We start from the raw sequence: 27287 nt of genomic DNA, 5'->3' as shown, positions 1-27287 counted from the left end.
ACACAATGTTATATGTCAAATATATTTCAATCTATCAACCAATCAATCAAACCGCTCAGGAAAAAAAACAGAAAGTTGGCTTTCCCCAACTCTCCCTCTCTGACAGTGACCTCTGCAGGGACGTTACAGGCTGCCTGCTCTCCAGGACTCACCTTGTCGGCCAACAGCTCCCTTATCTTGCTGGCCTGCAGGCGGAACCGGAAAAGCTGGCTTTCCAGGGCCAGGCAGCGCTTCTGCCAGTCTACACTGGTCCGGGTCTCCACCTTGAGTTCTGCCATGATGGAAGCAACTTCTGGAGATTCCAGGGAGCCCTGAGGGCCAGCACACAGAGAGGGGAAAAGATAAGTAAGTGTGTGAGGAAGAGTTCTCTGCGGAAAGGAGGAGGAGACCAAAGGAGGACAGAGGAAACAGGGCGGGGGAAGGGAAGTGAGCCTGGCTCTCCCTCTGTCCCATGGCCAGCTCTCTGAGCTCAGCATGTCCCGTTCCATCAGAAGGTAGCTGCGCAACCTCAGGAAATCACAAAACCCGAGAAACTGCAAGGAGAACCTAGTCTCGCTGTTACAGAAGTGAAAAGTAGGGCTCATTTGTTTTTCATTCAACTATCCATTTAACAAAAATTTATTCATTCAACAAACATCTAAGTGCCAGACACTGTTCTAGGCACTGGAGGTGCAAAGGGAAATGAGAGAGGTCCCCTTGTCTTTTTGAAGAACTCTTAGTAAAGTCTAATTGCAAAATTACAATGTAGTCACAATTGCTAATCAATATGCAGATAAATGGAAGCAGAGAAATGGAGTGGACTATGCTGGGGGGAGGGTGTTTAGGGAAGGCTTAAAGTGGGTTACAGATTCATCCATGATCACGTGGCTAACTGGAGGCGGAACCCTGGTTCCCAGTTGAGTACTGATTCTTTACAACTATATAGATTTTAGATGGGAAAAAATGGAACGAAAATGTAATGTTTCAAATTTCCTTGACAACTTTCTATTTAGTTGGGATTTCATATATTGTCATCAAATCATCCTGTTTTGGAACGGATTCTCACTCTTTCCTTTAAGTTATAAAATGCAAACCAGAAAATTGGTAGATATTTTGCTGTAGCCTCTGGAGAAAACCACAAGTCTTTGTAAAACACTTTAGACAAATTCAGAACAAGCCAAGGAGACACCTATAATATTTCCAGGCAGGGGAATTTACCCAGATGTCTCCTGAACATATTTTAGAGAAAAAAAACCTGGGTTGGGGATGAGAAAATGAAGAAGGATGTATGAGTGTGTATGAGAAGGGAGATACAGGCGCAGAGGGGGCACAAAGCAGAGAAGGGCTGGAAGACACATCCACCACCAGGACTTTTTAAATCTCCCTTCCAGGGTGCTATTAATAATTATGTTTGGCAACAAGTATAAATTTGGTCTGTCCCAAACCATGACATATGGTCTCCCTACTATCAGGTGATTTTAAAGAATGATTGTTAATTTTCTAGATTGATAATATATTTTGTATTTTTATTTATTTATTTATTTTTAATTTTTTTAAAATTTATTTATTAAAAAAAATTTTTTTTTGGCCACGCCATGGAGCATACAGAATCTTAGTTCCCCAACCAGGGATCGAACCCATGCCCCCTGCATTGGGAGCATGGAGTCTTAACCACTGGACTGCCAGGGAAGTCCCTATTATTTATTATTTTTAATTTTTTTAATTTTTATTTTTTTGGCTGCTCCGTGCAGTATGTGGGATCTTAGTTTCCCGACCAGGGATCAAACCCGTGCCCCCTGCAGTGGAAGCAGAGAGTCTTGATAGTATTTTTTAATGTCACCTGTTAGAGATACATATGGCTTACAGGTGAAATGATATAATGCCTCGGGTTTGCTTTAAAACACTTCACCATAGGAGGTGAGGAGCTGGGGTGGAGGGAGATACATGCAATAAGATTTGTCAAAATGTTGATAATTTTTGAAGCTGGGTGATGTGTATACTGGTCTCTCTACTTGAGTATATGCCTAGAATTTCCCATAATAAAAATTTGTCATTAGAGAACAGACTTGTGGTTGCCAGGGGGGAGGGAGGGAGGGATGGACTGGGAGTTTGGGGTTAGTAGAGGCAAACTATTACATTTAGAATGGATATACAACAAGGTCCTACTGTATAGCACAGGGAACTATATCCAATATCCTGGGATAAACCATAATGGAAAAGAATGTAAAAAAAAGAATGTATATGTATGTATAACTGAGTCACTTTGCTGTACAGAAGAAATCAGCACAACATCGTAAATCAACTATACTTGCATAAAAAAAAAAGAAAGGTTAAAAAAAATTGCCATTTAAAAAAAAAAATCTCCTTTCCCTTCTTCAGGAGCCACATGGCTTCAGAAAACCCAGCCACCTCCCGTGTGTCACTAAAATTACCCTGGAGCATCAGTGAGCCTGTCCTTGATAGGTTAACCACCAATATTGCTTCCCACCCCACATCTGACTTTTACAATATCATTCTCCCATTATACGCAACAAACAGCTATTATTTATTGAGTCCTTACTATATGCCAGGCACGTGTGGCCTCTTTCATTTTCATGAGAACCCATGAGACAAGGAGTGGGCACTAGTCCACACTCTCAGGAACAGAGAGTTCTGTAGCTGGTAAGTAGTAGGGCTGGGATTCTCATTCCAAAATGCCTGTTTTTAGCTACTGTGCTCCTTACCCATCCAAAAACTGCAAACAATGTTGACTTCACAATGAGTCGGGTGGACTCTTAAGAATGAAATATTTTATACGGTCTCTCAGGATCCTTGGCACTAAGGCGAACCTATACCCCAGATTTCCCAGGGTACCCTGGTCTCAAATATTCTGACGCTTTGACCTCCATAAGCAAGACATTTATCATGTGTCCTGACTTTTTGTTTAAAAAACAGGGTCAGTAGCCCCGTAGAGAAAGGCCCAACAATTAAAACACTGATGGGTCAGGTGATGGAGTCTTTCGGTTCTGGGCTGCTCAGAACACTGGACACATGACCTCAGTCAGCCCTGCTCTCCCGGAACTGTCATCCCAAACAATCCGACATTGTGACCTCCCAGCAATCCCCACCTCAAAAGACTGGGACCAACTGGAACGGGCAGGAAGACAAAAGACGAAAACAAAACATGACCTTCTCTGAGCTAAGATCACAGCTGAAAAGACACAACAGAACCTTGTGGGGCCTCCACAGAAGGCCCGCAGGCTTCATGTTTGGTTTTCTTTGTCCTTTAAGGGGATTTTACTTTCCCTGCATAATTAAAAAAAAAAAAAAAAAGTGGCAGATCTGAAGGTAGGACCTTGGAGTCTTGCAACCTAGCCCAGGGCTAAGAATTAGCAGTAAAAGCACCCAAGTAAAACCAAAGGGCAGGGGAAACTCAATCCTTTAGTGTTGTTAAAAAAAAGTTTGGTGAATGTTAATTCCCTCTTATTGATTGTCAAAACTGCAGCTCAGATTCCACTGGGAGAGCAGAAACCCAAATTATCAAAATCTCCAGGGACTTTGGAAATAAGATATGTCATTGGTCTCTGCCTTGCTGTGACACCTGAGATTATACCTAGTCTGTAGGGAGCACTTTCCCCAATCCAGCATCTTCATGACATGAAGGTTTTGAACCCATCAAGTGCTCTGCTTAATCCTCTCCCTGCCTTGGGGATGCTGGCGAGGGAGCTGGCACTCTTGTGAGGCTTGTCTCGGCACGCGAAGAGAGCTAAAAGGTTTCTAAATGGATCTGGAGCAAGGTGCCTGCTGCCAAGCCAAGGCCCAGAGGCTCTTCTGACAGAAGCAGGTGGCCAGAGCTGCGGCTATATAACACAGGATGTTAAGGGAAGGTACCAGTAAGATGAACCTCAACTGCTAAGTCACCTTGTACTTGTACCTCCCATAAAGATGCACAAGGATAAGCAGAAAGAACTTGCAGAATGGCCCTTGACTCTTCAAAGCATTGCTTTATCAGGTGTTATTTCTCTCGTTACCCTCTCGATATCCCTGAGATGGAGGACAAGTGATATAATTCACACTAAACAGATGAGAAAACTCATCACATCTGTGGCTTGCTTAGAGACACAGCCAAGTAGTATCAGAGCTGGGCCAAGAATCCTGATCTCCCAACACCTAAAACTGTCCTCTTTCCATGAAGATGCTTCCATAGTGGTGGTAGAGTCTTATGCTACAAGGCTAGCCTAATGCACATATAGCATTAATGTGTTGTGTTAGATGAGGAAATGATATAAGGGATGTGAACTGGGGACAAACCCCAGTTCAATGGTTTGTTTCACATTTTAGTCTGGAAAGCTTCAAACATACATAAGTAGGGAGAACAGTACAATAAATCCCCCTGTGCCCTCCAGCCAGCTAATGATCACCAACTCATAGCCACTCTTGTGAAAGCCAGTTCTCTTGATCCCCACTAGTGCCCAGCATGCTAAACTGCTTGGCAGGCAAGAGTCAAATGGTTGCCATGGCCTTGGCACCTACTTTGGAACTCCTTAAGCCCTCCAGCACCCTGGACTGACACGGCCACAGAAGTCAGCAGAGATATGCCTCAAGAGGCAGGGGCTGTGGGTAGGACTGTGGTGAAAAGAGGACACAGGACGTTGTTAGGTAACTTCAGACTCTAGCCTGTCTCGGAGAAAACGCAAACTTGAACTGGGATAGGTCTGGCAAGTTTAGGGATTTGACCAGAAATCGACAAAATGCTAAAATTAAATTTAATTTAACTGACTTTTGTTAAGCGATTCCTATGTGTGAGGTTGGGCACATGAAGATGAGCAAAGATCCTGTGGCTTGTGAGGCTCAGGTCTACAGTCTGAATATCCTGGGACTTTCCTGCAAAGAGGGCCAATCAGCACAAGTGCCTAAAAGAAAGAGGTCAGAGGTCGCTGCAGGAGGCATCAGAAGGTAACAGGGACTCTGTTCTGGGTACAGTTTCCACTAGGCTCTCCTCTGTCACCTCACCGTGGCTCACTCTCTGAGCGCGAGCACCTTTTATCATTCCCACTTGGAAAGTGCTCCGCAGATGAGGCTAACCACGTGCCCAACGGTGGGCAAGTAAGAGCTCCGCGCCCCCTTTCTGGGGTTGGAGCCGGTGGGAGGGTGAGTGGACACAGGGGCACAACTCCCTCCATCTCTCACTGTCATGTGATCAAGCCAACAACATGCATTTAACCTCTTTTGGGTGCTGAGTAAGCATCACATTTCACAATGTTGGGAGAGACAGGAAAAGGTGAACATGTTCAAGCCTTCTGGGATCTAAATACCAAAAGGGGCTAAGAGAACCACGAAGACAAAGCCAATGAAGAGAAACGGCAGAGTGCAGTACGTAAGATCCTGAGTTCTGGCACCAAAGAGACCTGGGTTTGAATACTGGCTCAAGCACGAATTAATCCTGTGACCTTCGTGATCTTCGACCATTTGCTTAACTTCTCTGAGCCTATTTGAAATTGAGGGCAATAATATTTGAAAAGGAGAGCCATGATATTAGGTGGAACCATATGAAACTGTCAGCATTTAACCATTTTTTGACCTTCGAAAATGGCAATTTCATAGACCACACTATGTCAGATTTTTTTAAGAATTAAAGGAGGTATTACAAAAGCCTGGCACACAGGAAGCACTCAATAAGTGACAGTTACTATCAACAAACAAAAGGCAAACCCGCAGTGCCCTGGGCATAGCAGGAGACGCAGCCCACAGATGTGCTCACCACCAGATCAGAGAGGAGGTCAGGGGATTTTTTTTTTTTTTAAATTAATTTTTTTGTTGCAAAAACAATAATGTAAACACAATCATTTCATTTAAAAAAAATCCATACAAAGCTAAAACCCCCCTTTAGTCATTGTTCTCCGTCCCCATTTCCTCTCCTTCTGCCTGTCCTGCGCACCTTCCCAGAGGTGCTAACATGTTGGCATGTGATCTTCAAGATCACACAGACACACACACACACACACATCCCATAAGAAAAATAGAGAATTGTTCTGTGCTGTTTTGATAGGTAGGATTATATTGTGTGTGTGTGTGTGTGTGTGTGTGTAACATCCTTATTTTTACTCACTAACAGGCCTTAGATATCTTTCCATGTTTACTACATACAGATCTACTACATTTTATATTCTATTCTCCAGTGTTTCTGTAGATAGAGTTAATTTATCCTATTGTAATCTCCTTAGGAAACCCTTCAACTAGTATTCTTTTTTTTTTTTTTTTTTTTTTTCCACACACACACACTGTATTTTATTTTTACAAGAGAGGTCAGGGGATTTTTAAAAATTATTTTATCTCTTTATTTTTGAATATTAAGCAAAAGAGTATATGGTGCAAGGTAAGGCTTCTTCCCACCCCTGTACTCCAGCCATAGTTCTCCCCAGAGGCAACTACTGTTACGGGGATTTGTGTCTTTCAGTGCAAATACAAGCTGCTCAGTGCATATACGAGTGTTCTTATATACGATGCACACACATACACACACACAAATGGTGGCACACTATACACACTGTACTTAATATAACTCAGAGAGTTTCCTACATCTATCTATCTATCTATCTACCCCATTCTCCCTCCACGCTTTTTAAAAAAAATTATTTATTTTATTTTTGGCTGCGTTGGGTCTTCATTGCTGCGCGTGGACTTTCTCTAGTTGCAGCGAGCGGGGGCTACACTTTGTTGCGGTGCGCGGGCTTCTCATTGCTGTGGCTTCTCTTGTTGCGGAGCACGGGCTCTAGGTGCGCAGCCTTCAGTAGTTGTGGCACGCGGGCTCAGTAGTTGTGGCGCGCGGGCTCTAGAGCGCAGGCTCAATAGTTGTGGCGCACAGGCTTAGTTGCTCTGTGGCATGTGGGATCTTCCCTGACCAGGGCTCGAACCTGTGTCCCCTGCACTGGCAGGCGGATTCTGAACCACTGTGCCACCAGGGAAGCCTCCCTTCATGCTTTTTAACAGCTTTATTGTATTCTACTGTACGGCTATTACATGATTTCATTTGAATCCCTAATTGACAGGCATTTGGGTTGTTTTAAACCTTTTGCTAAAATAAACAATGCTGCAATGAATGTTCAACGAATAGACATCATTTCATACACATCAGAGTTTATCTGAAGGATAAAGTTCCAGAAATGGAATTGTAGGATGAAGTAATGTACATTTGCAAATGGCCAAATAGTCCAAATTGCCCTCCCCTGAGGTTATTCTAATTCATACTCCAGCCAGCAACAAGTGCCAGTTTCCCCACAGAAGTGATCAGTTTTGAATTCGTTTTTGACAGAAGGGAGAGACGGTTCAGGTGGGCTGGCCAGAGAATGCAGGATGGTGGCTCAGCGGCCAGCCTGCCATGAAGTCACCTGGACCGGGAGTGAGGGAATCCTGACACCTCAGCGTCAGCATGTAGAAAGCACTCTTCAACCCATAGGGAGCACAGAGATCCACAGTTACACAGCCTCCCAGAGAGAAGGAGGGAACAGTAAAGAACACTCCTCCAGGAGCACAGTGGGAAGAACAATACCCCTTCCCTGCAGCTGTTGGAGGGGAGTCATATTTTCTCAGCTCACTTGTTAGTTTCAATGAGTTTGGGACCACCGGCTGTACTCCACTGTAACCCAGCTCTGGGCAGACCCCCTCAGAGGCCTATGGGAGAGGGAGGGGGCTGGACAGTGAAGCAAACCCCACATTTGGACTTTAGGAGGCGTCCGTTTGAGTCTTGCCTCTTCCACTTTTCTGCTATATGACCTTGGGCAAATCACAATTTTTCTGAGTCCTAGTTTCCTGCTTTATCAAATGGGGATAACAAGCAGAAAGACTAGAAGCTATGTTCTATAAAGTGTTAAGTGATGTTACCATACACACAGTGTCTGCGGCACAGAAGACAGTCCAAAAAGTTTAATGAAGGAACGAATGACTTTTCCATTGAAATTGCTATTAAAATGATCTTTCAAGCAGAAGTTTTAGCTGGAACTAAGGCTCTGTCCGGAAGAGGTTTATGAGGTGTATTCATAGTAAAAGCTTATGGAGGAGACGTCCCCTGGCGGGGCCAGATCCAACAGAGAGCGGATCTACTCCCAGATGAGGGTCTTCATTGCCTCTGCCACCTCGATTGAGGTCCCCCTGCGCCCCGGTAATCGATTCCTCTCTAAGGCTCCTAGGACGCAGAGCTCCTGGTGTCATTCGGCACCCAACTGGTTTTCTCTTCTGTTTGGCTGACCTGCCTCTAGGAGTCTAGCCTAGGACCCCTAAGAGAACCACGCAGAAATCACGGAAGAGACAACCCGAGATGAGACTTTAAGGAAAGCGGGAGGAGTGCGAGCGAGCGAGAGCTCAGGCAACGCGGTGGAAAGTCTGCAAGTTCGCTCCGAGGGCCCTTCCCGGAGCAACTGGATCGAGCCGGTCCCAAACTCCGGATCCTCTCCAGGAAGGCTACTCCTCGCCTCGCGGTGCGGGTTCCCAGAGCCTGACCCGCCGCTCCCAGCGCTCCTGGCTGCTGGGAGCTCGTTTCCAGGTAGGGAGGCACCTGCTCCGGAATCGCCCTCCGGCCAGAGGGAGCCGATCCTCTCCGCCCAACCAAACACCCTCCCGGGGCCGCGAACCAACCCTCCCCGCCCCCCCCCCCCCGCACCAACCCCACCTCTGCCCGCGGGGCCGCTCACCTCCAGCCCGCTCGCGGGCGTCCCTGCGGCGCACCGGGCACCCGGTCCTCCCCCGCGCGCGTCCGCCGCTGACCTTGCGTCGATCTCGTCCGAGTCCGCAGCGGCCGCCGGGTCTCCGCTCCCCGGCAGCAGGGGTCGGGGTGGGCGGGGCGGGCCGGGCTGGGCCGGGAGGGGTGCCCGCCGGCTGGCCGCACAAAGCCGAGCCGACCTCGCAGCGCCCCATTCAACGCTCCGCCGCGCCCCCTCCTCGTCCGCTCCCCGCCCGCTCCTTAAAGGCAGAGCGCCGGGCTCGGCTCCCGGGGCGGCTCGCGGAGAGGCACAGGAAATGACCTCAGCAGGCTCCAGCCTCCCACCTCTCCGCACCGCTGGGCTCGTCCCTGGGGCGGCGGGGACGGCGGCGGGGTCCCGTGGGCCGCGGGGAGGAGGGGGGGTGTCTCCCGGACTGCGGCCCCGAGCTCTCTGTGGAGGCCGAATCGGCTGCCGCCCGGGGCGGCCGGGGAGCACCGGCATCTGCTCAGCTCCCAACCAAACTGGGACCCTCGCGGGACGCGGCACAAGACCAGACCCTCCCCCCAAAAGGAGGTTCCAGCATTTGTCGGGCGACTTGCAGGAACCGTCACGCCCGGATATTTGGAGCAGAAGTCTGTCCCGCTGGCAGACCAAAGTTCTGATTTGTAATTTGAAACAAAACAAAACTCGCCACAGCCTAAAGGGTAATTTGCTTGCATCTGTACGACTGTATGTATGCATGCACTCATTTATTTTAAAGGAGCCGGCCTAGGAGCCAGAAAGGCCAACAGGCCACCGCCTGCGGGCAGCTAGCGGTGCACCCTTGCAGTCCCTCAGCTCACCAGTACAATCCTACACCCAGAGGAGAGTGGAGCACTCAATTTTTGGCTAGGTGGATATGGGGTAAAGAAGATGAATATGGAGAATATTGCAGGGAAGAATCCGCGTTTCAGAACAGAGCTTTCTTCCCCAATCCTGCGGGCTCTCATTATAAACCTGAACAGGGGCAGACGTCACCAGGGTCCGTTTCTCCAATGGGGCTTTAGAAGTCTCACTCCTGGCAGTGGTACAGGAGTCCCTGGTCGCACCCCAGGTTTGAATCAGAGTCTCTGGAGATGAGGCTGGGAATTTGCCCAGCTAATAAACTCTCCGGGTAATTCTCATGCACAATTTTGAGAGCCCAGACTCTATGGAAAGCTGACTCCAGTAGTTCAGGAGGCCAAGGGTGAAAATTCAACTGGGTCAGTGGGACTTCAGGGGCTGAGCTTGCAAATGGATTCATAGCTCCTGAGGATTGGAATCGAACAGCCCCAGACTGTGGGACACTGGCCTCTGCTGTCCCCTTCAACACTGGAAGTGGTTGCCTAAGGAAGCCCAAAAGCAAGTCCTGTGGAGTTTGTAAGGGAGACTCGTTTGTTCATTCATTCATTCACTCATTCATGCATGCATGCATGCACTCACTCATTTTGAACAGGTAATCATGCACATAGTATAAATTTCAAATAATACAGAAGGGCTAACAATGAATAGTAAGCCTTCCTCCTGCCCTGTCTCTTGTGCCCTAGATCACTCCCCCTCAAAAGCAGCTACTGTTGTAAATTTTTGTGTGTATTCCTTCAAGATATAAAACATACGTAAGTATTCATGTATTCATAAATGCATGTGTATTCATATATATATATTTTTTAATATATCCCTTTCAACACTGAGGAAGGCTTTTTTCTCTTGTCTTTACCATTCATGGACTCTAAGTGTGACACGTCAGCACACTTAGAGATGCCTTAATTTTTTCCCCCAGTTTTATTGAGATACAGTTGATATATGGCACTGTGTAAGTTTTAGGTGTGCAGCATTAGTTGACTTATGTACATCGTGAAATAAGTTTAGTGAACATCCCTCATCTCATACAGATACAAAATTAAAGAAATAGAAATAATATTTTTTTCCTTGTGATGAGAACTCTTAGGGGTTACTCTCTTAACAACTTTCATGAATAACACACAGCAGCGTTCATTCTATTTATCATGTTGTCCATTATACCCCTAGCACTTATTTATCTTATAAGTGGGAGTTTGTACCTTTTGACCACCTTCATCCAATCCCCCCCCCGCCCCACCCTGCCTCTGATAACCACAAATCTGACCTCTTTTTCTAGGAGTTTGTGAATTACTTTGTGTTTGAGGTATAATTGACCTACAACACTGTGTTAGTTCCTGTTATACAACATAGTGATTCGATATTTCTATATATTTCAAAATGATCACTATAATAAGTCTAGTTATGATAAATCACCATAAAAAGATATTACATGGTTATTGAGTATATTCCCCACACTGTGTATTTCATACTCGTGAGTCATTTATTTTGCAACTGGAAATTTGTACCTCTTAATCTCCCTCGCCTATTTCTTTCCTCCCCCGACCCTCCTCCCCTCTGGCAACCACCTGTTTGTTCTCTGTACCTATAACTCTGTTTCTGTTTTGTTATGTTTGTTCATTTGCCTTACTTTTAAAAATGGTTACCTAGCATTCCTAATGATGGATATTTAGGATGTTTCCAGTCCTTGGCTATTGTATACCTTGCTGCAATGAGTATCTCCTTACATATTTCTTGGTCCACATATATGACTATCTTTATGGTTTAACACTTAGAAGTGGAATTGTTGGGTGTAAACACAATGTGAATTTTACATTTCAATAGACGCTGCCCAACTGCACTCAAAGGAGACTGCACCAACCTGCACTTCTGTCAGTGTGTTTGGTGCCCCTTTGTTCCCTCCCAGCGGTGACGATGAAGTGATTTATCACAAAGCACAAAGCTTTTAGAGAGGGAGGATGAAATGAGTTAAACACACGGACGATTTTAAAACACTGCCGGCACACAGAAAGTCTCAATAAAGTGTTAGCCGACACTCCTCTGCATGACCTCCCCCTTGCTTTGGGCTCTGTTTCAATCCCTGCTCTGTAAACTTGGGCGAGTTCGTTAGCATCTCTGGGACTCGGTTTCCATATCTTTAATGTGAGAATCACAAAGTCTCCCTCTGGAGCTGGTTTGAGGATTAAATCAGATAATAGAGTTACATAAATATTGGGATCTGATCATTGTTCAATAAGTGATAGCTATTCTTCTTCCCTCAAATCTCCCCCCAACTTTTTATTTTGAAAACTTCAAACCTATAGAAGTTGCAAAAAACTGTGCATTAAACACCCATATACTCTTCACCTAGATTTACCAATTGTTAACACATTGCTACATTTACTTTCTCTCCCTGACTCTTTTTTTCTCTCCATGTATATATGTGTGTGTGTGTGTGTGTGAATATATATATATATTTTTTTTTTTTTTCCATTTGTGACTTTGTTGTACACATCATGACCTTTTGCCCATGGATACTTCAGCATGTTCCTCCTAAGAACAAGCATGTTTTCCTAATATCATCACACTTACAAAATTTAGCATCAACACAATACTATCACTGACTGTACAGGCCATAGTTAAATTTCCCCAGTTGTCCCAATAATGCCCTTAGAGCTCAGTTTTATAGCTCTTCTATTTACTATTATAAGTCCCTACCTAGTACTCCCCAGGGAGAATGGATGCCTGGAGGAGGATGGGCCTGCCCCCTCCTCCACTCCAGGGAGAAAGTGACTCCCACAGCCCTAGACCCTGGCATTCTTTGGGGGCTGCAGGTAATCAATAACCAGGCTGGCAAGGATGCACACAGGCAGAGCAGTTTCCTGTCTAATGCTAGGGATTGTCCCACCAGTCTTCTTTGCTACAGTTGCCTCCTCTGCCTGACCCCAGCCACCCCATGCTAGCAGCCCAGAAAGGTCCTGCCTGCCTCCCCCGAGCTCTGGTTGGGTTTCTGATGTCTCCTCCACCTGCCCTCTAATTGGTCTCCAATCATCAGAGGCAGCTGTTCAGGCTCCAGTGAGGCCTGGCTCCCCAGCGGTGCCCTCAACCACAGCTCCCATGCCACGCCTCCCCAAGGATGAATTCTTTTGGACCTTCAGGGTGACCTACCCCTAACTTAACTCTGGGATCAAGGGTTGGAATGTCTGAGACACTGTCTTTTTCCCACAATCTTTTTGTCTTAAAACACTTTCTTTTTTTAAAAAATTTTATTTATTTATTTATTTTTATTTTTGGCTGCGCTGGGTCTTCGTTGCTGTGCACAGGCTTTCTCTAGTTGTGGCGAGCGGGGGCTACTCTTCGTTACGGTGCATGGGCTTCTCATTGCAGTGCTTCTCTTGTTGCAGAGCACGGGCTCTAGGCACACGGGCTTCAGTAGTTGTGGCACGTGGGCTCAGTAGTTGTGGCTCGCGGGCTCTAGAGTGCAGGCTCAATTGTTGTGGCGCACGGGCTTAGTTACTCCACGGCATGTGGGATCTTCCTGGACCAGGGCTCGAACCCGTGTCCCCTGCATTGGCAGGCAGATTCTTAACCACTGCGCCACCAGGGAAGTCCTTAAAGCACTTTCTATGCAGCCCTCCATGGACTGAGACAGAGTCAAACCATGGCCGCTGCCGAATCAGATGATAGTATCTGCTGACGCCAATGCCCCTCTCTCCTTCCCTTCCTCCCACCATTTCATTCGTTCATTCATTCATTCATGGTAGCTGACTTTCAAGTTGTTCTAGGGATTCTATTAGCTGCCCAACTATAAGCTTGGATAAACCATCTCCTTGCTTTCTGCCTCAGTTTGTCCTGTTGTAAAGTGGGGAAATTATTTCCTCGGCACAGCTACCCTTCAGGTCATAATATCTGAGAGCTGGAGGAAAAGGCAGGATTATGAGGGAGTCACCACAGCAGAGGGGGAACTTTGCAAAACTGAGGTAAAGAAAAAAAAAGCCATGTTGGATGGGTGCTGTAGTGAGAGAGGGAGGGGAGCAGGCAGGGCTGGGTGGGAGCTGAGAGAAAGGCTCTGAGCCTCCAGACCCCTCTAAGGATTCATGGAGAGATGGTACCCACCACACCTAAAGCTCGTTTCTATTTGATGTTAGCTGATTATTACAAGTGCCCTGACAGCACCGAGAAGGGGAGAAAGTCATCATGTGCCCGGAGTCGAAGGCTCAGTTGGGCCACGGAAGCTGAGGACCTCCTCTTACTCTTCCGAGAAGAGCATCAGGCCTGGATAGGCACCTGTTGTGAACAGATCTGAACTCATTTGGCCCTTTGGCAATTGTCGGTTCTTATATTTCCAGCCACTGGAGATGAGAGGTGAGTGGAGGCCTCTTGTCCCCTTTCCATTACCTCCTACAGGTGGGGCATTAAACATGGCCAAGGCCAAAGGCTGCCAAATATACAAACATTTATCAGCAAGCAGGCACCAAAAGTCCCACAACCTGCTTCCAGGGAGGTGGGGAGTTGGCCTGGTCTGGTTCTCACACATCATTCATCATCATCTTTCTGGCTACTTCCATATTTTGAAAGCCACTCATTTCACCAGTGAAAGATTATTTCTAGCATCCTTCAAGCACGTCCAGCCCGCTAGTGTACATTTTGATGGCGTTTGAAGTGTTTATGTAACCACCCTCTAGAGTGCAGATTCCTGATTAGAGCACTTCAGGTGCTAACTAACCACTCTAGGAGTGAGAGGAGAGTCCATTTATATCCATACACCATACCGTTTAGACTGAAATAGTTAAAAAAGAAATTCCTCCAGAGTCAATATAACAGCATCCTAGTCTGTGCCTGGTTCCCCGGACAGCACTGTGGGAAGGAATGGGGACCTTGGAACCGGCCAGGCCGCAGTTCAAGTCTCAGCTTTCCCACATATGTGCTGATGTAACCTTGGGATGGTTGCTTAAGCTTTCTGAGTTAATTTTTCGTTTGTAAAATGGTGATAAAAATTCTCGCATCTTAGGCTTGTTGAGAGGGTTCAATGAGATAGTACGTGTCTGACACTTAGCAAGTGCTGTATAAATGGTAGCTTTTGTTATGCATTCTTTGAACAGATATTTGCTGGAGGTCTAATGTTTACCAGATACTCTCCTATGTCCCTCTCTCGGTATCTCCTCTACTAGGTCCAGAGGTGGTATCTGCTCCCAGAGAATTCTCTTTGTTGCAGGATTGCAATAGTTAAGCAAGATAGCTTGAGAGACAGCAATAACTCTAGGAGAGCTGGTGAAATGTTTGACGGTTCATCCTCCCCATGTCCTGGGCCTTCTAGAGACCTCACTTCCTAACCCCACTTGTTTTCTCTGAGCAGGGCTCTGGGCTCCAGAGATCCATCCTGCCTCATGGAAACCCTCCCAAATCAAAGCAACCCTTCTTCTGCCTTCAGGGCCTGGTTCTCAGTTGCTGTTGGAAGGAGAGCAAAGGGGAAGAAGGAAAGCAAAGAGGAGAGGGGGGAGGGGCCTCAGATTCTCAGGAGCCCTAGGGCCAGTCCTGGTCCAGCCTTCTGCCTCAGGAGCAGGGGCAGAGTTTGGTAGCTTTCGGGAGGCTATTTCTACTGCTGAATCTCTGGGAGCAGCCAGAGCAACCATGGGCTGGGTCACAGAGGCTCAGTCATCATCCAAGTGGGGCTGGGAGGGCAGTGATGGGACTTGCAGAGAGGTGCAGGGTAGGAAGGAAACGAGAAGGCCCAGAGGCAGAATTCTGTGTGTGTGTGTGTGTGTGTGTGTGTGTGTGTATTGGGTGGGTGTATCCTAACGTTGAGTGTGGATCCTTCTTTCGTTTATTCATTCAGCTACTCACTAACAAGTATTTATGGAGCACTTCCTATTTTCCAGGCACTGTGCGAGGAAACACACTGTGGCAAGTGTGATGGATGAACGCAGGGCACAGGCTTCAGAAGCAGACATACCTGCCGTTGAATCCAGTCTCTTCCCAGTGGGGAACACAGGGAAGAACCGATGCAGTTACCACCTGTATCCCCACAAATGATCTGTCCAGTGCAGCTGTGGGCTCTGGAGCCAAAGAGAGCCAGGCGGAGGATGGGGAGTGGAGGGGTTCTGCATTTGGAAAACAGGGAGCAGGATTCTTATCTGCCTTGAGGGGTGGAGATAAAGGTCTGCCCCTGTGCATGGCGTATGATAGGCACCTAGTAAGTGTTGTTAAATGAGGAGGGAACATGAAGGTATAAAGGGGTAAAGGACTAGGAAGATGTGCAAAGACTAGGGACCTGGAAACAAACTACTAAGAGGATTAGGTGGAAGGAGGGCCTGAAGGAGAAGGATTCCAGTGAGAAGGTAGGCAGTGATTCCCCATCACGAAATCCTGGGGACACTTATTAAAAACATGCATTCAGGCTCAGGGCTCTGTATTTCCCTGCTCCTTAGGACCCGTAGGGTGCCTGGTATTGACTGGTTTGTCATATATCATATTCCAACACTCCAGTGATCTTCTCAGAGAGCAGCAACAGCCCCAGAGGGGAACACAGGGTAGAGCTGATGTAATGACAACAGATATCAATGCAAAATGATCTGTGCAGTGCAGCTGTGGGCTCCCCAAGCAAGAGAGAGCCAGGCGGACGGGGGCTGGGTAGGACAGGGGCGGAGAGGGGGGAAAGGAGATGGCAGGGAGGGAGAAAGGGAAGCTGAGTTGGGAGCTGATGGAGCTCAGGGAATGAGAACCTGGTAAATCCAGTCATCTAACTGGGATTCTAGATCATTTTAGCACTTGCAACATCATGGTTTGAAACCAGCTGTCTTATTTCTCCATTAGCTTTCATCACAGATGAAAACAATGGCAGCTCACATCAGGGGGCAGGACGGGCTGGGCAGAGACCAGCTCCAAGTAGGTGGCAGGTGCTATAGCAGCCTGGGGAGCCCCTTGGCTTCCCCTCTAAGCAGCTGCTTCTCCTGACTGGAAGAGGCCTATGAACCGGGGTGGGGCAGGGCTTGGAGTTCCCTCTGCTTCAGGGATACCGCGCTCCCCTGCAGGGCGCCTTCCAGGGTGGCTGTAATACTGGGCCAGCAAGCACCCCAGCATTCACAGAGAAGGGAAGATGCGAAATACCTGAATGAGTGAGAAGGCATAGCCGCTGCAGCCCTTGCCCCACACCTGGGTGGTTTAGGATGAAACCAGTAGGTCTCCTTTGATCAATCAGACCTTTGCTTCCTTGTGCTTCTGATCGTTGTGCTCAGGCTCGGGGTTTTTACCAGCAGCGTCAGGGCTCATATCCTACTGGAAGCTCTTGTTGCCAAAGCCTGTTTGTGAAGGGGGTTTAGTCCAGATGACAAACCTGTCTGCCGTCTCAGAGTCCTGGGTGTGACCCAGGACCCGCCAGGACGTCGGAGGCTATTGCTCAGCGCCATCTAGTGGTCGGCATGGCTTATTTTCCTAAAGGACCCTGAGCCCCCGCATTCTTGCTCCCAGCCACACCTAGGGCTAGATCTGCTCCCTTCTCCTCGGACCGCTGCAGGCTTTGGTCACTTTGAAAAGTGGTGATTAACGAAGCTTTAAGCTCTGCCTAAAGTGGAGACTTTAAACTCTGTATCCTTTGTCCTTGTTCAATTTTACATAGTTTCAGGGAAGGGGATAGGAGGATTTAGTGGTATTAAAAGACTAAAGTGAAGTAGGGATAGATGGAAAGAACATTCTCCTTCTTCCCAGCCGCCTGGCTCCAGCATGCACAGACCATCAGCCTGGCACTTTTTCCAGGTCTCTCACCCAACTGTGCCATAAGAGGAGGGCACAGGAAGAGTCTCTTCTGCACAAAGTCCAAGCTGAGCGTTGAGAATCATCTTTACTCCGCCACAGATAAAGTGATGGGACATGGAGGTGGAACCAGACTGCTCGACTCAGAGCACTGAGGGAATCCACCTATTGGGAGCTTTCCTCATGTAAAAGTGAGCTTTGGAGTTTTCAGAGAGGTCCTATGGACAGTGCACCTTTCCAAAAAGGAATATCCACATTTCTAGGTTCTCAATTTCCTGGTTCAGGTCCAGAAGAGGGAACACTAGTCCTTTTCTTCCTACAGAGTTGGGTCCACCCAAAGGAATCATGTAGAGCCTAGAGACAGGTCTTGTACATAAGAAGGGAGGTAAGTGATGGAGCAGAACATACCGATTCCTAGGATAGGAAACCAACAGGCATTGCTCTGGGAGTGATACGTGACTGCTGCTTCTTCCAAACACTATGCATTGTCCCATTGGCCACTGGATAAACATTCAGATGGCATCTGGAATTGCCTGAACCTGCAAGCAGGAATTTCCCTGCAGGGCACAGGGGGTTGTGCCTAGTGGACCCAGGATCTCTGGAACAAAGACACTCTTGGGAAGAACATGATTCTTTTGGGAAGCAAAATCTTAGTGTTGAAATAAATTCATTGGTGGGGACTTCCCTGGTGGTGCAGTTGTAGAGACTCTGCGCTCCCAATGCAGGGGGCCCGGGTTCGATCCCTGGTCAGGGAAATAGATCCCACGTGCATGCCGCAACTAAGAGTTCGCATGCCCCAACTAAGGAGCCTGTCTGCCGCAACTAAGACCCAGTGCAACCAAATTAATTAATTAAATTTTAGAAAAAGAAATAAATCCATTGGAATATTCAGAATGAGAAATTTCCCTAAATATACTTGCCATTCAAGCCAGTGGAATAGTAATGCACATAAGATTGGAAACCATTTATGGAGGTAAAGGTCACTAAAAATTCTCTAGGACCTTTTCCTCCACTCCAAATTCCTGTTCTCACTGACAGAGTTTTATGATTCTTGTGTCCTTCCTTGAGCTACATCATTCAATATTTTTCTTGTTAGGAGAAGGATGCTTGAAAAGACCGTGTTGCCCCAAATATTTATGACAGCAATAATAACAAAGTAAAGAAAAAAAAGATATAATCTAAATGTCCATCAGTTGGAACCTAGTAAATAAGTTATTAAAATTCATCTAGAAAATAAAATACTATGCAGCCATTAAAATTTACGTTGAAGAATTATTTTTTGACATGGAAAAATATTCATTACTATGTCAAGTGAAACAATTTCTAGAAAAGTATGTATAATATAATTGACTTTATGTAAAACTATATGTATAAAATTATATGTATGTAAATATGGGTAGAAGACTTTTTCTGCCAAATAGTAACAATGATTATCTTTGGGTGTAGAAATTTGGTGTAATGTTTTTAGTTTTTGCTTTGTTCTTTTTATATTATGTGAATGTTTTATAAGGAGTATGAATCATTTTTCTAATAAAGCTATTAAAGTGTTTTTAAAATATTGATCTCATCAGTAAAGTAGAAAACTGAGATTCAGAGAAGTTGACAACTAACTCAATAAAGCCACAATCTGCCAGTCAGAGAACCAGAATTTGCCCTCATAACTTCCCATCTTTCAAGTTTAATGCCAACTCACTGTCTCCAACTGGTGAAGATCCTGGGCAGGGATTTGGCAAGGGGGCGAGCTGAGGACCAATGCTGAGATCAGAGGGGACTCACATGCTTTTGATATTGCCTGGATCCTGTTACCTCTTCAGAGCAATTAAGCTATGACCACGACAGCATTACTGGATTCCTATTATACACTATGTTCTTGTGGTCTGGAAGTTGTCCAGGTCTTGAAGGAACAGACACAAGTCTGGGGACAGAGTTAAGTTAGGCCTAGTTCTAATCCAAGCCCATTTTACATCTTGCAAGGGAAATGTCGTATTCAGCCGTGGTCTCCACTTGAGGAAAGAAGGAATGTGAAGCTAGTTGGGTGTAGTCCAGAGGCTTGACTTTGTGAGGTTCTGGGCGGGAGCAGCATGGTGGATGATTTCAGGGAGAAAGTCTGGAGCCCCTGTTCCTTCCTTCTACCCCTTCTCACTCCTCCACACTCACCCACGTTTATCCATACTCCTGGACTGCAGCACCAGAGACCCTCATAAACCTTCCTTTGACATTCTTAGAGTTTCGGGCCATCATCCAGCTCCATTCAGTTAGGACGGGGGTGGGAGCCACCGGGCCCAATGTCTTCCTACAACATGAATTTGGACTTAAATAGTAAAAGCTCCAGGATATGGTGTAGTGTTAATCTCCCATCATACAACTGCCCACAAGCACACTTACCAGGTCAAGATGAGGCCTCGAGCAACCAGTTCCCTTCTTAGCCTGTGCACTCTGAACAGACATGCAGGTCCAGAACAAAGCACTTATCCCCTCTGTGGTCTTCCTTTTTCCATCGGGAACCCGACTATTGTTCCTTCTCTGTCCCTGTACCCCTCTGCTGTATTCCCCGGGGAGATCACAGCTCTATACCTGACATTACTGCTCACAGATATGGAAAAATCCACTAAAGATGGCAATACCCCTTCCCAAGTCTGTACTTGCTGAAGGGCACAAGAGAAAGCAAACCCTTGACCTAAGCCGTGGACAAGAAAGAAGGGTAAAGAGTCTCTTGACAGAAAGAAGTGTATAAATTTGTAAATACTAGTCAATTTTGAGCCAGTGCCTGAGAGTTTACTTTACAAATCAAGTGTGGTAGAGATAAAGCTTGGCATGGAAACAGCTCCATCTGAGAACACAAATAATCACATGCCCTTCCACGGGAGGTACAAAACTTAACTCACTAGGAGCATCGGGTAGTACTGAGTTAGAGACTGTTGTGTATTGTTCCCATATCCATATGCTTAGGTCTCAATCCTTTCACCACTATGACCCTAATCCTTAGCACAGTGCATGGTACATTAAGGTTGTTAAATTGAATAACAATTTCCTTGAAGTCAGGATTCCAGTCCTCACAACAGCACAGTACTAGAGAAGAGAAGACATTATTTATTTATTTATTTATGGCTGTGTTGGGTCTTCGTTTCTGTGTAAGGGCTTTCTCTAGTTGTGGCAAGTGGGGGCCACTCTTCATCGCGGTGCGCAGGCCTCTCATTATCGCGGCCTCTCTTGTTGCGGAGCACAGGCTCCAGACGCGCAGGCTCAGTAATTGTGGCTCACGGGCCTAGTTGCTCCGCGGCATGTGGGATCTTCCCAGACCAGGGCTCGAACCCGTGTCCCCTGCATTGGCAGGCAGACTCTCAACCACTGCGCCACCAGGGAAGCCCCGAGAAGACATTAAATATATAACTTCTTAATCAGTTAGCATCTAAGACTAATAAGACACCTCACCTGAACTAATTCCCCAGGCAAGATGGAGTCCCTGAGATCATCAACCCCTCAGGCTTACACAACCTTTCCTGAAGGTGGCAGAGTTCTCCTAGAAGGGCTAGGACAAAGGGGGTAAAAAGAATTGAAACAGATTTTATCCTACCCTCGGTGATACAATCCCAATGCCACCGCCCCACCTACCCCCATTCCCCCCTCCCAAGCTGGGCTGCTTCTCAGCCAGCTCCTATGGGACAACTCTTTTGACTCAGATCTACAAAAAGCAAGATTCTCCCACTCTAATCCATCTCAGGACCTAGTGGGGCCAGGAATTGGGTCTTGGATGAGATGTTGTGATAGAATTTCTTAACCTATTAATGTTGCTGAGTCCTAAGATATCCTTCTGCAATCACTGCGTCAGTCTGAAATTTCTCTTTGAACTGATATAGTGAAGTTGGGACAGGCACACAGTGTCCCCCAGGCAGAAGGACTTAGATAGCAGCATAAAAGCTTTTAGTTGCAAAGCCTTCTCATAACCAGGCTCGCCTTAACAATACTCCTTTGTCCCCCTTCAGACGACTAAGCTCCTTGTATCCTGGCAAAGGGAGGCACGGAGGGGAGGTGACTAGCTTGGAGTTTGGTTTCTAATCTCCAGGGCAGAAATTCTTTCAAATTTGCCCAGCACCTGGGCTGACTGCTGGGTCGGAAATGAGAGCAGCTGGGGATGGGGATGGCTCTCCCCATGATTCCCAAGTTTCATAATCAACTCTAGCCCTCCCCAAATTTACAACCTTCACAGTTAAACTCACACTTACAACTGTGAAGTAGTGTAGTTCCAATGTACGTTCATATTTTCACTTTGATTTCTTTTAGCATGGGCCTCCCCCTCCCCCTTAATTTACTGCTAGTCTCATGAACCTGCACTCATTTTCCAGGCTACCTTACTGCACACATGTTAATGTCGTAATGCTTTATGGATGAATTCATATTATCACAGAATGGTGAGTTCCTCATTTTCAGGCTCGAGGTGTTCATGAATACTGCATAGTTCTTATCCACTGCGTTTTCTTTTTGATGACTGAAAAAAAGAGAGAGGACATGACTTTTAAATATCCCTAAAGTAGGAACATACATTATTTTGAGAGCTCTGTGAAAGTACACACCCCTTTCCCACATGGACATGTGGGAAGCAAACCTTCTGATAAACCTGCGGTCAGCTTGACCATTTCGCTGGGGCCTGATGCCTCGTCCCCCTCCACTGGTACCACTTTCCACCCCTCAGAGGCATTTAATAAACATTCAAGGACATCCTTAATAACCTATTGCACCTGCTTCCCTATCACTATTCATCCATTCCTGAGCACAGCTCACAGCTGTGCAAAGTCCCTAAAACGTTGGCCTGTCTCTAGCTCTATACCCACCCCAGCACGAGCAGTGATTTTCATCAGCAGTCTAGGCCTTCCTGTCCCAGTACTTTTCAGAGCTTCCTGCTACTTTCTGAAGGCTTCTGTGCTTCCCCCTTCACCTTTTCTCATAGCTGAGAACTTTACGGGGCCCCGAGTCAGGTGTACATTTCCTGTGCTACTTGCTTCCCCCATACCATGGACATTCCCTTTTCCGGAGATGCCTAGCAACCTCTCCTTTCCTTTGGGTAACAGCACTTTGATTTCTCTGTCTTACCTCTCAGTTGTGATGTGGGGTGCTGATAGAGCTTACATCCGGGTATCCTGCTGGCCCTTCCCTGGCCAAGAGGTGGATGCATGACTGAACTTAGGCAAATTTGATTCTTACACTTGAGCAGAAGTGATAAAAAGATTGAAGCCCCTATGTTCCAGCAGCAAAACCCTGAGGAGACTCTCAGTTACTTCCCATTCTCTGGACTCCCAAAGCTGTCCTGGTCCTAGCCTTTTCAAGTCTGTTCTGCCCGCGTTCCCTCCAAATCTGTGAGCCACCTGATCATAGCCTGCAAATAAATTCCTTTTAGACTTAAGATAGCTAAAGTCAGTTTCTGTTGCTTGCAACCAAAGAATCCTAAATGGTGCAGGTTCATACTCCTTAGCCTCTTTATGCCTCTTTCCTTCCTATTTCAAGAAAAGGTTTTTACAAAGAGATTCCTCCCCCCGCCCCCATTTTCAAACTCCAGCAGATTACCTTGACCTCCTCTCTTACTGCCAAGACCATGCCCATATCTTCTGGAAGACAAGAACTTTTCTGCCCTTCCACTAAGCACACCATCTATAAAGCAGAAGCTCTTATCTACCGTAATTTTCATGATGACTTTCATGGGAAAGTTTCTTTCCCTTCTTTTTCAAAGGGAACAGAAAGATTTCTGTATGCCTGTTATGGAGGACTGGTTCCCTGGGGGTTCCCCCAGTTCTTTCTCACCCAAATTATTTTCCTGTTAAGCTGGTCCAAATAATTCCAAGCTCAAGATTGCTTTTGACTTCAATGCTTCCTCGGCCCCTACCTCACTCCTCTCTTTCTTATCACAGCATCTGGGACAGACTATATATACATAGTTCTCTCTCAGCCTCCAACTTCCATGCTCCAGCTCCCTCCCAGGTCCTTCCTGCTCTGGCTGCTGGCCCCGTCCCTCCACTGAAATCACCCTCTGGAGCAACATCTCTCCTGACTTGTGTCAGAGGGCAACCCCCAAAGAACCAGTCCTCTCTAATGAGCATACAGAAGTGTTTTTCTGGTTCCCCTTGAAAGTCATTGAGAAAACTACTTATGGTGGACAAGAGCTACCGCTTTACGGATGGTTTGTTTTGTAGAAAGGCAGAAAAGTTCTTGTCTTTCAGAAAATATGGTTAAGAACCTAACATATTCAAGGCACTTTAGAAACACAAAGACACTTGAAAGACTGTCTTTTTCCCTGCCTAGTGGTAGAAGAGAAATGTGAAGAGAAAGACCATTAATTGCCTGTGGTGGCAGGGAATTCAAACTACGTATGTGTTCCTGGCACTATGCTATGGTCCCAACACGTATCATCTCACTTATGCTTGCAGCAGCCATGGGGTTTAGTTTTATTGCCATTTCCATTTTGCAGATGAGGAAATAGGCTCAGAAAGCTTAAATAAACTGCCTTAAGACATCTGGCTAAGATGTGCAGTCTGAACTCAGATCCAGGTTGCTCTGATAAGACAAGAAGTCAAAGGGCTGGCATCCTTTGGCGTGTGTTAGCGCAGTGGGGCTTGGTTTGCCCCATGGCCCTCCACCTTGAATCTATACTTGAATCACCGGAACCACTATCATGGTGCCTACCTTCACCCAGGGCTACCCCACCCCAACCCATTCCCAGAACACCGCATGCTCGTCTCAGCATTCTTTGGGTGAAAAGCCAGGGGACTCACTCGCTGCTACAGATGCTATTTTTAGGTCTGCTTCTGCAACAGACAGCTCTGTCCTGTACACACCTGATCTTATTTGAAATCTTCTAGGTGCAGATGGAAAGGACCTTGGATGGGGTGCCAGAAGACCTAAGTTGGAACTGCATTCTGCCTTTACTAGCAGTATAACCTTGACCAAACCATATAATCTCTCTGAGCCTTGATTTCCTCGTTTATAGAATGGGGATTAAAAATAGCTGCCTTACCCAAAGAGAGAAGATATGTCCACTGTAAGGCATTATATAAATTTTTATTAGGAAGAAATGATTCCTAATTTGGGAATGAGGAAGACCCAGATGATGGAGTTAAGTCCATAGGAGAGCTGCATACAGGAGAGAGTGACTGATGCCAAGTCTTGTGCCTTAGTTCCCAACTCTTCCTTCTTCAGATTCTGTAACTGGCACCTTGGCTTCTATATACTATGGCTTCTATACTAAAATTATATAGGAAAACATTTTCTTTGACCTCAAAGTTTATTTTTTTGCCTCTGATTTTAAAAGAAATTCAAACATTTTTGTTGGCCCCCAAAATACTGTGGGTGCTAGGCACTGCAAAGTACCTAATGGATAAGTCATCCCAAATTCAGATCTTCTGCCTTAACAGCCCACTGTGCTTTCCTCTGAGCAATGCTGCCTCCCCGAGCCAGAAGGGAGCAGGATCAGCTGCCAGCCACAGATTGAGAACCAGAGCAGAACTGGTCCTCCGAGGCAAGGGGGCACCAGGGAGGTCCCTCTTCAGCAGGTGGGCTTTGCTGCCAGACTTACTGAAGCCTCTTCTTGCCAAGGTGTTTCTGGGAGGGGGCTGTCTCCTGCCTCTCTGACAGTGTTCTAGGACAGCCCACATGCTTCACTGTAGCTCTGATCGCTTCTCCCCATCCCTGCTTTACCCCCAGCAGAAAACACTTTCCTGTTATTGAAGGTCTACCGTACTGAGGACTCTACATGCATTGTTATTGGGTCATCACAATAGACTTACAAAGTAGGCGATATTATCTCCGTCTTAGAGGAGGAAACTAACTCAGAGAAGCCAAGAGCTCTTGCCACTGGCACCACATGGCTGTGCACTTCCTCTGCGGGTTTGAGAAACCCAAGGCTTAGGATCAGATTAGGTTCGGACTGGAGGACAGCATCTCGGCTTCCCATCCAGAGTGGGGCAAGGCCAGCTGGATGGACCTCAGGTTCCTTTTCTTAGAAGACTCTGTGCTGCCTTGGACCTCTGAGAGCTCTTTGTCACTGTGGCATGTGACAAAAAGGGGGTGAGGGCTAGGAGGGAAGCAGCCATCAGACCTCACAGAGCAGGCCTTGGCACACATAGGGTCTGTGTGAGAATTAGAAAAGAGCACCCCCTTGGACGGATTATTTACAAAAAGATACCTTCAGGGGGCATTAGAAATTGTAAAAATGTCCTTCCCTCTTGGCTGCAGAGCCCAGTGCCAAACCCAGGCTTGGCGTAGGGATTGGGGTTGCATTGCCTTCCTACTCCCTGCGCAGCCTTTCTGCAGGAACCAGGACCCGCCTGAGGGGCCTGTCTCAAGGCAGGGTCCTCTATCACTGATTTCCCACAGTTCCACATACCAAAATCTCCAGGCTTTCTAGATGACATCCATTATTTTCCACCTTCCAACAGAAGAATCGAGATTGACTTCAGAAAGAACATCTTATGTTTAATCTTTGTGGTATAAACCAAACTGTGGGCCTTGGACGTTCAGGCTCTGCCTTAGGTAGATTCCTTAACTTCCACAGGGCTCAGGTTTTCCATCTTGAAAATGGGGATAAAAAAACCCATCTTGCAGGCCCGTTTCAATGAATGGACGGCACGGAGCATTATGCTGGCATATAGTGGGTCTGCAGTACCATGTTGACCGTGGCCCTCAGGTCGCTGGGACCTACAGCATATCCACAGTGGACGTTGTACACGCAGTCCACACAACTCCTACAAGCTGGGAGCTGAGAGGTCCCGGTTGGTCCTCTCCTTGGGGCTCCTGCAGACACCTCAAACGCAGGCGCGGTGGCAGGCGCTGGGAGGGCCGAGGAGCTCTGCACTGCAGCCACCTGCGCCGCGGCCCGGACCGAGGGCGCGCTTCCAGGCGCCCGGGGCGCGGCCGACTCACGGCGGCGCGAGGCGGTGAGGTCGGCCGGGCAGCGGACCCGGCGCGGGAGCCGGGGAGCGGGCGAGCAAGGAGTTAAGCGGGGCCGGAGGCAGAGCGCTTGTCAGACGCGAGCATGTGCAGTTTGCACCGCATCCGTACTATGGGTGAGTGCCGCCGCGGCCGCCGCCGCCGCCGCCGCCGCCGCCGCCGCCGCCGGGGGCTCCGTTCCGCTCGGGCAGCGGCGGCCGCAGCCCCCCGATTCCCGCACCGCCGCGGCGGCCGCCGACACACAATGCGGGACTAGGCGCGGCGCGGGAGGACCGGCCGCGTGGGGGAGGCACGGCCGGCAACTCGGCGCGGGGGGAGCCCGAGCGCCGGGCTTGGGGGCGGGGAGCAGGCGGCGCAGGAGAGCGCCCCGAGCACCGGCGCGGGAGGAGGAGCGGGAGCGAGCAGGGGAGACAGCGCTCCCGGCCGCACCTGCTCCCGGCAGGCGGCCGGCCCTGCCCTGCCCCTGCTCGCGGCCCCGGCCCCGGCCCCGCACCGGTAGGTGCCCCCGATGCCCGCAGAGAGGCCTTTCCGCCGCCGGGAGAGGTGGCCGCGCGGGGCGGGCAGCGCCGAGTGCGGGAGGGCGCGGGCGATGGTGCGGTGATGGGGAAGACCCGGCGACCGGGCGACCGGGCTGGGGGCGCTACCGGATCCCGCTTCCTCTTTGCTTTCGGTTTCGAAGCGGTGCCCCGGCTCGAGAGCGAGCCGCAAATTAGATGGTGCGCCCGGGCTTGGATTCCCTGAGGGGGATGGGCGCACAGGGGGGCGTGTTGGGGAAGGGGTGCACGCTGGCAACTTTCACCGCCTGAAACAAAGGGGGCATGGGGAGATGCGAGGGGAAAGGGTCAGCCGGGGATCTCCGGCAGCGGAAGGTTGACATCCCCTCTTCCTCCGGGGGGAGAGCATCCCCGAGGCCGCCTCGGGGGAGCGGAGGGGCGTCAGGCTGGGTGGAAGCTAGAGAGGCTTGGGAGTGGGAATCACGGACCCTCCTGAGTTTGAGGCTGAGGACTTTTCTGAAGGGGAGGGAACCGTGCCAAGATGAACCCTCTCTCCAGGGTGCATAGAAAAACTAGGTGATGGTGGACTGCACACCTAGGC

The 27287-nt window shown here is 47.9% G+C and overlaps 2 protein-coding genes and 1 long non-coding RNA gene across 6 annotated transcripts in view; 2 read left to right on the top strand and 1 right to left on the bottom strand.

The window, feature by feature from the left end:
- PLEKHH1 (pleckstrin homology, MyTH4 and FERM domain containing H1) overlaps positions 1 to 8902 on the bottom strand; it is a 49860-nt gene extending 40958 nt beyond the window's left edge. For both annotated transcript variants that reach the window (XM_057543435.1, XM_057543436.1), the window contains exons 1-2: positions 8646 to 8902; positions 153 to 311 (exon numbers count right to left, since the gene is read on the bottom strand). In XM_057543435.1, the coding sequence (XP_057399418.1) occupies positions 153 to 278 (126 nt within the window). In that variant the 5' untranslated portion in view covers positions 279 to 311; positions 8646 to 8902. The remainder of the gene's footprint in view (positions 1 to 152; positions 312 to 8645) is intronic.
- On the top strand, positions 8251 to 15543 carry LOC103005651 (uncharacterized). The gene is made up of 3 exons (XR_451201.2): positions 8251 to 8497; positions 13658 to 13874; positions 15389 to 15543. It is a non-coding gene; the product is annotated as an uncharacterized LOC103005651 (long non-coding RNA).
- A 10622-nt stretch (positions 15544 to 26165) lies between these two features.
- The window catches only part of TMEM229B (transmembrane protein 229B), a 39379-nt gene continuing 38257 nt past the window's right edge, over positions 26166 to 27287 (top strand). The window contains exon 1 of one of the 3 annotated variants that reach the window (XM_057543445.1): positions 26166 to 26308. The gene's annotated coding sequence lies outside the window, so the exon portion shown is untranslated. Of the gene's footprint in view, positions 26309 to 26551; positions 26688 to 27287 lie in introns of those variants that run through there. The other 2 variants (XM_057543446.1, XM_057543443.1) reach the window with 2 other exon arrangements.

This window comes from Balaenoptera acutorostrata, chromosome 3 (genome assembly GCF_949987535.1).
Source record: "Balaenoptera acutorostrata chromosome 3, mBalAcu1.1, whole genome shotgun sequence".
Classification (NCBI taxonomy): domain Eukaryota; kingdom Metazoa; phylum Chordata; class Mammalia; order Artiodactyla; family Balaenopteridae; genus Balaenoptera; species Balaenoptera acutorostrata.
The sequence above is the reverse complement of the archived record's forward strand: the minus strand, read 5'-3'. Positions and strand labels throughout refer to the sequence as shown.